This window comes from Thunnus thynnus, chromosome 1 (assembly GCF_963924715.1).
Source record: "Thunnus thynnus chromosome 1, fThuThy2.1, whole genome shotgun sequence".
NCBI classification, from domain to species: domain Eukaryota; kingdom Metazoa; phylum Chordata; class Actinopteri; order Scombriformes; family Scombridae; genus Thunnus; species Thunnus thynnus.
In genome coordinates this window covers 3,083,987-3,097,223 of record NC_089517.1, presented here as the reverse complement: position 1 = coordinate 3,097,223, position 13,237 = coordinate 3,083,987, and the positions used below count along the sequence as shown (strand labels likewise).

General features: G+C 36.8%; 1 protein-coding gene across 1 annotated transcript in view; it reads right to left on the bottom strand.

Annotated features, from left to right (window-relative positions):
- The window catches only part of LOC137185695 (up-regulator of cell proliferation-like), a 51,999-nt gene extending 38,762 nt beyond the window's left edge, over window positions 1-13,237 (bottom strand). Inside the window, exons 1-11 of the mRNA XM_067594043.1 lie at window positions 12,959-13,237; window positions 12,762-12,858; window positions 12,539-12,636; window positions 12,191-12,274; window positions 12,013-12,080; window positions 11,817-11,903; window positions 11,202-11,256; window positions 10,794-11,006; window positions 10,605-10,695; window positions 9,716-9,781; window positions 9,147-9,221 (exon numbers count right to left, since the gene is read on the bottom strand). Of these exons, the coding sequence (XP_067450144.1) occupies window positions 9,147-9,221; window positions 9,716-9,781; window positions 10,605-10,695; window positions 10,794-11,006; window positions 11,202-11,256; window positions 11,817-11,903; window positions 12,013-12,080; window positions 12,191-12,274; window positions 12,539-12,636; window positions 12,762-12,858; window positions 12,959-13,075 (1,051 nt within the window). The 5' untranslated portion in view covers window positions 13,076-13,237. The remainder of the gene's footprint in view (window positions 1-9,146; window positions 9,222-9,715; window positions 9,782-10,604; window positions 10,696-10,793; window positions 11,007-11,201; window positions 11,257-11,816; window positions 11,904-12,012; window positions 12,081-12,190; window positions 12,275-12,538; window positions 12,637-12,761; window positions 12,859-12,958) is intronic.

The following is a 13,237-nucleotide window of genomic DNA, read 5'->3' as shown; positions in this document are numbered from 1 at the left end:
CAGTTAAAGATCCTCATCTCACCTTTGAGCTTTTGTCTCGCTGTCATGTTTCCCACACAGAGCGGTTTTAGAGAGAGTGTTTCCCTCCTTTTCCTCCATCTGATTGATAGAGCAGCCGACACCTTCACACAAACACAACAACATGCTGTCAGAGCTGCACTCACTCATTTCAACAACACTGAAAATGTTAACTTATAAAACACTCACCTGCTTAATTCACATCCAGTTGGATAATTGAGGAAGACCATGTTTTAAGAAAGATGATTTCATATTAAATATCCTCAGCCACATATATTTAGAAATATAAAATGAAACAAACATCCCATTTTACAATCACAGGTTATAAAACACCTCTTAACAGAGATAGTGGTGTTTAGTGGCCACTTTAAAGTGGTCAGAGCCAGCCCTAGACCTTCAGGGGCCCTAATCAAAATTTGACTGGGGGCCCCTCTGACTGTTGTGCATTCTGAACGATTTATGAGCAATGAACAGGGCACTACAACAGGAGGGAAATGTATCTCTCTATAGGTTTAACTAAAACACATAACTTACCAGCACTGTCAGCTTCTTGGGTTACATAACCAGATTCTGCACCAGCAGTAGAGGAGGTTGACGGACCTGCAGTGAAATAAATAAATGAATTAAAATGCAGAAGTCTACTGTTTTACACTCCCTTTATACTCATCAACCGCTGCTTTTTGTTCACACTTCTACATACGTTTACCTCATTATTTGAGACTTTGGCCACTTTTAATATGAACATCCAACATTATAACATTATATATATATATGACTGAAAATAAAGAAAAGCATAATAGGTGCCATTTAAATGATAATGATAGATGATGGCTTAAATTGAAGAAGACCCTTTTACCATCAATTTTTTTAACTTTAATCACAACTTACATTTATAATAATAATAATAATAATAATAATAATAATAATAATAATAATGATAGCTTGGCAAATCTCCAGAGACCATCAGCTCCTTGTGTGTAAGCTGGAGCTCGGCTACAAACAGCGATGGAGGCCCTGTCAGCTCTGCCAGTCAAAGAGATGCAGGAACACAAGAACACTGTGAGTCTCTTGCATCACTGCAGCCCGTCAGCTCACAGTGACACAAGAGACGTACAGTGAGCTTATATTCCTGTATCGTTCTGACTAGCAGGGTTACGGAGCTCTGGAGGCCGTGCGCAGAAATGTTACAAGAAATTCAAAACTATCCAACTGATTTCATTCAAATAACTTTTCAGCTTTTCAAAAGCCTTTCATTCATTCATTAAAAACTTGTAAGTGTGTAATTAATATGTATTATTAGTATTATTACACTCCTTGTTATGAACCCAGAAATACAAAATAGTGCGGCTAACGCTAATGTAAGAGGCTAATGCTCTTATGTGGTTTAGTGCAGATTATCTCAAGATTCAGGCATTGACAAATGGAGCCTATAGGCTTACATACCTTTATATTCTTGCTTCTCCTTGTTTCTGAATTTATCTCAGTATTAACATCTATATCAACACCATCTTCACCTCCACCTGCTTCACTCTGAACTGATGCTGCTCCGTCTTTCTCTCTCTCTCCACCTGTTGCAGTGACTTGTGTTTCTTTTTTGCAACTTTGATTTGTCTCATCACTTCATCTCCTTTTTGTTTCCCATGAACATTTTTGTTTCATACTAAAGTATTAATAATTAAATTACACTGAAGATTATGGTATCATAATTCTACGATAATTACATTAATATTTTGAGTTTATCTCAAACATTGAAGTTGAACTGTGGCCCAAGTAAATATTTTGAAATAGAGTTCATGTTATCATTTCATTTCTGGTGATTTCACATAAATCCCATTGTGGAACTGCATCTATGAGTTCTCCTTCCTGGTTCAGACCTTCATAAATGTCTCTTGGTTAAAACTAAATCTACTTCAATAAATGTAGGTAATGTGAGTGGAGTGTACCTGTAGGCTCTCGTCCATCTGTGTTCTTGATATAAAAAGCAAAAATAATTGATACACTTGAACAACAGGTTTCTGTTTACCTTTATCTTGGGCTCTGAAGAGGAGTGCATTGAAGAGGTACCTCAAAAGACGGTAACTGTGATCAGCTATGATGAGTAGAACTGTGGACAAAGTAAATATTTTATAATAGAATTCATGTTATCATTTCTTTTCTGGTGATTTCACATAAATCCCATTGTTGAACTGCATCTATGAGTTCTCCTTCATGGTTCAGACCTTCATAAATGTCTCTTGGTTAAAACTAAATCTACTTCAATAAATGTAGGTAATGTGAGTGGGAGTGTACCTGTAGACCTTCGTCCATCTGTGTCCATCGTAGTCAAGGTCAGTGTTTTCTCTTCATTCTCCTTCTCTTCAACATCTAGACACACAATTATATATCATCTTTTTGTTTGACAGAACCAGTCCATCTTAAAAAATATGTAAAGTACAAATCATTAGTCAGTCAAGACACTGTACATAATGCAAATCATCACTAACTGGATACAGTTATAATCGACTTCTGATTATATTGGGAAAAATGCTTTGTGTCACATTTCAATACAAAACAGTCAAATGGTTCCAGCATACTGAGGTTCACTGACACCTGACACCAGGCTGCAGGAGACTCTGGGACGGTTTCATGCATCTGTCGATTTTATACTTGATGTAGAAATCAAAAGCATTTCATATACCTGAACAACAGGTTTCTGTTTCCCTTTATCTTGGGCTCTGAGGATGAGTGTAGTGAAGAGACCTCAAAAGACAATAACTGTAATCAGTTATCTTGAGAATATGGGGGATAGTCGACCCCAGCACATAAAAGACTTTTTCCCGTAGACTTAAATTGTGAAAGAGACATCTGTAAATCAGCGGATACATTTCTTTGAGCATCAAAATCCCCACAAAATGTTTAAATCAATTCGGTCTGATCACATTTAGAAAGTCTAGAAGAGCCGCACAATTGAATCATTTGATCTCCATTCAAGTTAGCTGGAGGGTTAAACTGGAAGTTAGCTGGAAGTCTCTGGTGAGAATGCTCCATGGACACATTAGGCCCATAGGTCTGTTCCAACCAAATCGCCAGAACAAAACGTTGGCATTGAACGTTTTGCAAACCACAGAAACGTTGACTATATACGTTTCAACGCGTGTGATACGTATCATATCAACATTTCTATAAACGTAGCATATTAACATTTCTACCTGTTGAATAATGATGTTTTATGGTGTGACAACGCTGTGGTTAAGGTCTGGTTAGGTTTAGGCACAAAGACCACTTGGTTAGGGTTATGGAAAGATCATGGTTTGGGTTAAAATTAAAATTAAAATTAAAATAAAAATGGCAGATGTCTCACCAAAAAAACCCGGTTTTCTCGCCAGAAAAACGGCTGCAAATATCCTGACATTTCAATAAAAACATCCGCTTTTGTCGGTTGAAATGGGAAGCAGGCAGATATATAACATATATCTATATCTATCTATATCCATACATATAATATAGATCTCATGTGAACTATGTCACTTTAGAAATGTTGAGATGATACGTTTTGTTGAAACGGCACCTCTCAATGTCCCCCGCTAAGCCCTAAACTCTGATCCCTCAGACTTAACTGACATCACCTGGTAAGTGATTGAGTGTGAAAGGCTGCAAGGGCTCAGACTGGTTTAATAGGGATGGGACAGCACATTACAACATATCACGTTACCTTGACGACACCAAAACATGTTACGTATGATTGTGGGTTTGGGACTTTTTATTCAATACTTTATTGCCATATCAACACGACTGATTGGAACTGTCTTCGTGATTTCACTTAATAAAATCAGAAAAAGACAAAATAGTGGAACCAGTCACACATAAAGCACATGATACATTAAACAAAGTTTAAAACAGATAATATCCAACCCATCAAATAATCATGTGCACGACTGTCAAGTCAAGTAAGAGACCGAATGCCTGATCTGAACATCTCGCAGGTTCTTGCCTCACAAAGTGAATGAGAGGTAATTGTCAAATAATCAATTTACTCATTTTTGTCAAAACAGCATCATAAGCAAAAATTAAAATAAATGGTTGATGAATAAATAAGGTTTGTAATATAACCTATTCTCACATTCCTCAGGTTTCATGTGTTGCTATGTATCTTAAATCCTTGTTAATGTCGTGTGTCTTTGTAAATTGAGGCAGAACAGCTCATCCACTATGCCGAGCTGAACACACACATGCAAGTTTGGTTCGTTTTGTTAACACTTCTGGGTTTCCCCTGGTAACCCCGTATTTAACGCTGATATTTATCTTTTGTCTGTGTATTTGTGTCATTTAAAATGAAAACTATTGTCTTGTTTGCACCATAAACTAAATTCCCATCACCTCCATTATACTGAAGTGGAAGCAGAAATCTAAAGGATGGATATCTTAAAACTTGTTCTTTTTTTAATGTGTTTTTAGTGTCGTATTGGCATCTATGGAGAACCTGATTTGATACAGTTCTGCCTTGTGATTAGTTTGTGGAAAATAGGCCCAAGATTATGGTTTTTGTGAAATGTCTTGTTTTCTGATTCATGGTTGAAATTATAGAAGTAAAAGCTACAAATAGCTTTCACTTCTTATCAATGTAAGGTCTTTGACTGCTCATCCAAACAACTTCACACTCAACACTGCACTTCCTGGGTCGGGTGTATTGCTGAGGACCCATTTTTTAATATCAAAAAAACAATTATTACAAAATAAAATTAAGCAATTAGGCTTTTATTAATGAACACAATCTGATTAACAATTTTTTGTTCATTAAACCTGAATTTGAAATTGACCGTCAAGGAACTGTAAAATCACTACAGACTGCTATTTTTGTTGTTGTTGAGACATTGAGGCTCAAGTGGGAGTTTGTCTGAATTTATCTCAGTATCAACATCTATATCAAAACCATCTGCACCTCCACCTGCTTCACTCTGAACTGATGCTGAAGAAAAGTGTAGCTCACCAGCAGATTGTCCATCTTTAAATGATGTAATCCATTCCTTAGAATCATCACTCTTCATGGACACACAGCTGGGTGCTGTGAAAGAAAGATGATTTCTTTTAAGAAAGATGATTTCATATTAAATATCCTCAGCCACATATATTTAGAAATATAAAATGAAACAAACATCCCATTTTACAATCACAGGTTATAAAACACCTTTTCTTAACAGAGATAGTGGTGTTTAGTGGCCACTTTAAAGCAATCCAATCAAATTTGAATGATTTCAACAAATCCCCTCTCTAACTGTACTCCACCCATATATTCTGTTTCCCTCAGAAATACATCACATTATGAAAGATAACTGTCATTTCACTGTGACTTTAAAGACAACTATGTGTACAATTTTAAAAATTCTGATTTGATGACTCGTGGTCAGAGCCAGCCCTAGACCTTCAGGGGCCCTAATCAAAATTTGACTGGGGGCCCCTCTGACTGTTGTGCATTCTGAACGATTTATGAGCAATGAACAGGGCACTACAACAGGAGGGAAATGTATCTCTCTATAGGTTTAACTAAAACACATAACTTACCACCACTGTCAGCCTCTTGGGTTACATCACCAGATTCTGCACCAGCAGTAGAGGAGGTTGACGGACCTGCAGTGAAATAAAGAAATGAATTAAAATGCAGAAGTCTACTGTTTTACATTCCCTTTATACTCATCAACCGCTGCTTTTTGTTCACACTTCTACATACATTTACCTCATTATTTGAGACTTTGGCCACTTTTAATATGAACATCCAACATTATAACATTATATATATATAACTGAAAATAAATAGATGATGGCTTAAATTGAGGAAGACCCTTTTACCATCAAATTTTTTAACTTTAATCACAACTTACATTTATAATAATAATAATAATAATAATAATAATAATAGCTTGGCAAATCTCCAGAGACCATCAGCTCCTTGCATGTAAGTTGGAGCTCGGCTACAAACAGCGATGGAGGCCCTGTCAGCTCTGCTAGTCAAAGTGATGCAGGAACACAAGAACACGGTGCATCTCTTGCATCACTGCAGCCCGTCAGCTCACAGTGACACAAGAGACGTACAGTGAGCTTATATTCCTGTATCGTTCTGACTAGCAGGGCTACGGAGCTCTGGAGGCCGTGTGCAGAAATGTTACAAGAAATTCAAAACTATCCAACTGATTTCATTCAAATAACTTTTCAGCTTTTCAAAAGCCTTTCATTCATTCATTAAAAACTTGTAAGTGTGTAATTAATATGTATTATTAGTATTATTACACTCCTTGTTATGAACCCAGAAATACAAATTAGTGCGGCTAATGCTAATGTAAGAGGCTAATGCTCTTATGTGGTTTAGTGCAGATTATCTCAAGATTCAGGCATTGACAAATGGAGCCTATAGGCTTACATACCTTTATATTCTTGCTTCTCCTTGTTTCTGAATTTATCTCAGTATCAACATCTATATCAACACCATCTTCACCTCCACCTGCTTCACTCTGAACTGATGCTGCTCCGTCTTTCTCTCTCTCTCCACCTGTTGCAGTGACTTGTGTTTCTTTTTTGCAACTTTGATTTGTCTCATCACTTCATCTCCTTTTTGTTTCCCATGAACATTTTTGTTTCATACTAAAGTATCAATAATTACATTACACTGAAGATCATGGTATCATAATTCTACGATAATTACATTCATATTTTGAGTTTATCTCAAACATTGGAGTTGAACTGTGGCCAAAGTAAATATTTTATAACAGAGTTCATGTTATCATTTATTTTCTGGTGATTTCACATAAATCCCATTGTTGAACAGCATCTATGAGTTCTCCTTCCTGGTTCAGACCTTCATAAATGTCTCTTGGTTAAAACTAAATCTACTTCAATAAATGTAGGTAATGTGAGTGGAGTGTACCTGTAGGCTCTCGTCCATCTGTGTCCATCGTAGTCAAGGTCAGTGTTTTCTCTTCATTCCCCTGCTCTTCAGAATCTAGACACACAATTATATAGCATCTTTTTGTTTGACAGAACCAGTCCATCTTAAAAAATATGTAAAGTACAAATCATTAGTCAGTCAAAATACTGCACATATTTCAAATCATCACTAACTGGATACAGTTATAATCAACTTCTGATTATATTGGGAAAAATGCTTTGTGTCACATTTCTATACAAAACAGTCACATGGTTCCAGCATACTGAGGTTCACTGACACCTGACACCAGGCAGCAGGAGACTCTGGGAGTGTCTCATGCATCTGTCGTATTTATAAACCTGAACAACAGGTTTCTATTTACCTTTATCTTGGGCTCTGAGGATGAGTGTAGTGAAGAGACCTCAAAACACAATAACTGTAATCAGTTATCTTGAGAATATGGGGGATAGTCGACCCCAGCATATAAAAGACTTTTTCCCATAGACTTAAATTGTGAAAGAGACGTCTGTAAATCAGCGGATACATTTCTTTGAGCGTCAAAATCCCTACAAAATGTTTAAATCAATTCGGTCTGATCACATTTAGAAAGTCTAGAGGAGCCGCATGATTGAATCGTTTGATCTCCATTCAAGTTAGCTGGAGGGTTAAACTGGAAGTTAGCTGGAAGTCTCTGGTGAGAATGCTCCATGGACACATTAGGCCCATAGGTCTGTTCCAACCAAATCGCCAGAACAAAACGTTGGCATTGAACGTTTAACATCTATATCAACACCATCTTCACCTCCACCTGCTTCACTCTGAACTGATGCTGCTCCGTCTTTCTCTCTCTCTCCACCTGTTGCAGTGACTTGTGTTTCTTTTTTGCAACTTTGATTTGTCTCATCACTTCATCTCCTTTTTGTTTCCCATGAACATGTTTATTTCATACTAATGTATTAATAATTAGATTATGCTAAAGATTATAGTATCGTAATTCTACAATAATTAAATTAATATTTTGAGTTTATCTCAAACATGGGAGATGAACTGCGGCCAAAGCAAATATTTCGTAATAGAGTTCACATTATCATTTCCTTTTTGGTAATTTCACATCCCATTGTTAAACTGCATCCATGAGTTCTCCTTCCTGGTTCAGACCTTCATAAATGTCTCTAATCTTCTTCAATAAATGTAGGTAATGTGAGTGGGAGTGTACCTGTAGACTCTCGTCCAACTGTGTCCATCGTAGTCGAGGTCATTGTTTTCTTATCATTCCCCTTCTCTTCAGAATCTAGACACAGAATCTAGAATCAGTTATGTTGAGAATGTGGGGGATAGTCAACCCCAGCATATCCATGAAAATATCGTTACTCAGGTTTCATGTGTTTTTATGTATCTTAAATCCTTGTTAATGTCATGTTTCTTTGTAAATTGAGGCAGAACAGCTCATCCACTATGCCGAGCTGAACACACACATGCAAGTTTGGTTCGTTTTTTTAACACTTCTGGGTTTCCCCTGGTAACCCCGTATTTAACGCTGATATTTATCTTTTGTCTGTGTATTTGTGTCATTTAAAATGAAAACTATTGTCTTGTTTGCACCATAAACTAAATTCCCATCACCTCCATTATACTGAAGTGGAAGCAGAAATCTAAAGGATGGATATCTTAAAACTTGTTCTTTTTTTAATGTGTTTTTAGTGTCGTATTGGCATCTATGGAGAACCTGATTTGATACAGTTCTGCCTTGTGATTAGTTTGTGGAAAATAGGCCCAAGATCATGGTTTTTGTGAAATGTCTTGTTTTCTGATTCATGGTTGAAATTATAGAAGTATAAGCTACAAATAGCTTTCACTTCTTATCAATGTAAGGTCTTTGACTGCTCATCCAAACAACTTCACACTCAACACTGCACTTCCTGGGTCGGGTGTATTGCTGAGGACCCATTTTTTAATATCTAAAAACCAATTATTACAAAATAAAATTAAGCAATTAGGCTTTTGTTAATGAACACAATCTGATTAACAATTTTTTGTTCATTAAACCTGAATTTGAAATTGACCATCAAGGAACTGTAAAATCACTACAGGCTGCTATTTTTGTTGTTGTTGAGACATTGAGGCTCAAGTGGGTGTTTGTCTGAATTTATCTCAGTATCAACATCTATATCAAAACCATCTGCACCTCCACCTGCTTCACTCTGAACTGATGCTGAAGAAAAGTGTAGCTCACCAGCAGATTGTCCATCTTTAAATGATATAATCCATTCCTTAGAATCATCACTCTTCATGGACACACAGCTGGGTGCTGTGAAAGAAAGATGATTTCTTTTAAGAAAGATGATTTCATATTAAATATCCTCAGCCACATATATTTAGAAATATAAAATGAAACAAACATCCCATTTTACAATCACAGGTTATAAAACACCTCTTAACAGAGATAGTGGTGTTTAGTGGCCACTTTAAAGCAATCCAATCAAATTTGAATGATTTCAACAAATCCCCTCTCTAACTGTACTCTGCCCATATATTCTGTTTCCCTCAGAAATACATCACATTATGAAAGATAACTGTCATTTCACTGTGACTTTGAAGACAACTATGTGTACAATTTTAAAAATTCTGATTTGATGACTCGTGGTCAGAGCCAGCCCTAGACCTTCAGGGGCCCTAATCAAAATTTGACTGGGGGCCCCTCTGACTGTTGTGCATTCTGAACGATTTATGAGCAATGAACAGGGCACTACAACAGGAGGGAAATGTATCTCTCTATAGGTTTAACTAAAACACATAACTTACCAGCACTGTCAGCCTCTTGGGTTACATCACCAGATTCTGCACCAGCAGTAGAGGAGGTTGACGGACCTGCAGTGAAATAAATAAATGAATTAAAATGCAGAAGGCTACTGTTTTACACTCCCTTTATACTCATCAACCGCTGCTTTTTGTTCACACTTCTACATACGTTTACCTCATTATTTGAGACTTTGGCCACTTTTAATATGAACATCCAACATTATAACATTATATATATATAACTGAAAATAAAGAAAAGCCTAATAGGACCCATTTAAATGATAATGATAGATGATGGTTTAAATTGAAGAAGACCCTTTTACCATTAAATTGTTTAACTTTAATCACAACTTACATTTATAATAATAATAATAATAATAATAATAATAGCTTGGCAAATCTCCAGAGACCATCAGCTCCTTGCATGTAAGTTGGAGCTCAGCTACAAACAGCGATGGAGGCCCTGTCAGCTCTGCCAGTCAGAGAGATGCAGGAACACAAGAACACTGTGCGTCTCTTGCATCACTGCAGCCCGTCAGCTCACAGTGACACAAGAGACGTACAGTGAGCTTATATTCCTGTATCGTTCTGACTAGCAGGGTTACGGAGCTCTGGAGGCCGTGTGCAGAAATGTTACAAGAAATTCAAAACTATCCAACTGATTTAATTCAAATAACTTTTCAGCTTTTCAAAAGCCTTTCATTCATTCATTAAAAACTTGTAAGTGTGTAATTAATATGTATTATTAGTATTATTACACTCCTTGTTATGAACCCAGAAATACAAAATAGTGCGGCTAACGCTAATGTAAGAGGCTAATGCTCTTATGTGGTTTAGTGCAGATTATCTCAAGATTCAGGCATCGAAAAATGGAGCCTATAGGCTTACATACCTTTATATTCTTGCTTCTCCTTGTTTCTCCTTCCATGCTCAGACACAAGTGTTCCTTTTTTGTCAGACATCATAAGAGTCTCTGACTCACCCTGTGACAAGTGATGATGCAAACACTGAGTAGAGAATAAATGTTTTATAACTGAACACAGTCTGCTTTATGTAAATTACTGTATCAAAGACAACTAACTGTGCTCTCCACCTGTGGTGTGAGGAACTTCTGTATCCTACAGGAGAGGAAAGGTTCTTCCAGTATGCTGCTGACTGAGGGCCTCTCTGTGGGGTCGTGTTTCAACAGCTGTTCCAAGAGAGAACGCAGTTCTTGGGAGTAGTGATCAGGCACAGGAGGGTATGAGCCATCGATGATCTTCAGTTCTAGATCCTTCTTATCACCAGCCTCAAACTGAGAGGAAACACATTTAGTACACAGTTATAACCACTGCAGAAAAAATGAAGAAAGGAAAGATGACCCATTCTTGTTTGTCAACTATTAGACATACAGAGAAGAGATCTAAATCAGTATGTGAGCATTATAATGCTGTTTAAGATACATTAAATCTACATGAATTAGTAAACAGCTCACACACAGAATACTTACTGCACGCTTAAGAGTGCACATTTCATACAGGACACAGCCGAGGGCCCAAATATCACTGCAGAGAAAGTCAGAGGAGAGAACAAACAAATAGACAAACTGGGATCAGTTCTGAGGGTAGATTTACATTTATTCAATAACAGTCACTTGCAAATTGGAGAAAAAAAGGACTTAATTGCTGAGAAAACTATGAATTGAACATTGAGACTGAGGTTTAAGTTTATTGACAACACTCCAATATATTTTAAAACAGAACATATCAGACTTTATCAGTTATTCAGCAATAAAGTCCTAGACTTATTTCCATTGTTGTCCCTGAGATTCTGCTTAATTTACCTCATTCAGTCAACTAAATCAGGATCAGGTTACCTGCATAAATGCATTAAAATAGTTCAAGAGGAAATCAATACTACAGTAGCTTCCTGTTGTAGATATGAACAAGCAGGTTCATTCAATAAAGAGGAGAAATGATACCTTCACATCTCCCAGAAACCTTCACCTAATCCTGCATGACTCACAGTCAGTTCAGTGGGGAGAGAACTTGTCCACTGGATTACTGTTAAATGTTAATTTACACAATAAATGAGACAAACACAACGTAGAGCATCAAGTTAGTACCTTTTGTTGTTGTATGGTTTGTTTTCGCAGATCTCTGGTGAAAGGTAAAGTCGTGTTCCTGTGATTGTTGTTGCCAATTCTTCAGTGCTGGAAATAAGAAGAGAATAGAAAGCAGACTGTATTATACTTTACTATTTCCATTTTAATCTTGGCTTTATAGAGATCTGCAGATTCATTCAGATGACATTTTACAAACCTGTTCAGCACCCTTGAAACTCCAAAGTCCCCGAGCTGTACAGTCCCATCTTTTGTCAAAAATATGTTCTATGCAGACATCATGAAAAGACATGTAATGTCATTATCATGAGTTTATACAATACAAATAAAAGCTGCATCATCACTGAGGCAAGATCATGTGGTGCATGAAGCAATACCTGTGGTTTAATGTCTCTGTGGAGGATTTTTCTATCATGGACGTGCTTTAGTGCCAGACAAATCTGCACAAACCAGTCCAGGATCTAAGAAAGGCAGAGGAATGTAAAGCCACACTTAAGAGTATCAACTTTCACTATATACATCATTTGTAATTCTAATGACAGAAAAAGCCAAAGAAATAGTATAAAAACATTAAAGAGACTAAATACATGTTAAAGACATATACAGTGAAGAGGAATAGTGAGTGTTATATGATGAATTCTATCCACATGTTGAACAGTTTCACCCTAAAGATTATCAGGTTTATCTTCAACATTCATGATTGTCTTGAAGAGTTAGTAGCTTACTTGATCTTCTGAGAAAAGTTCTCCTTTCTGAGATTTGATCTTCTCTAAGAGGTCTCCTCCCTCACAGTAGTCCATCACAATACACAGACAGCCCTCCTCTAAAAAGATTTTTATACAGCATAAGGAACATGCATGAAAACACGTGTATGCATCAGGATATCATTGCAGTAGATGAACTCTGTGATTCTTTGAGGTTACAGCTAAGATCTTGGATCATTTATACCTTCAAAAGACTCTTTATACTGGACAATGTTTGGATGACTCATCTTGGCGAGGACTTCAACTTCTTCTTGAGCTTTCTGCCTCTCTTCAGGTGACATCTGTCAGAGTGAGAGGGACAGATAATGTGAAAGAGCAACGTAGTAAAGAGGAGCTCAAATCAACACTGATACTGTGGAATATTATGCATAAGGTTCTTACTCTAGATATGTCAATCTTCTTGATGACATATTGGTGTCCATCCTCTTTGGATTTGACAAGGATGGCCGTTCCAAATCCACCTTTCCCAATTCTCTCCACCAGTTTGTACTTCTCCATGTTAGTGGAATGACTGCCACCTCATGCTGGTTCTGCAGAGAGACAAACACAGCTGATTAAACAAATGCACTGAATTAACTACAGTAAAGTTACAATGAATAACAAACTCTGAGTTACATATTTAAAGCTGCACTAATCAATATTTCTATTTTAACAGTGAAT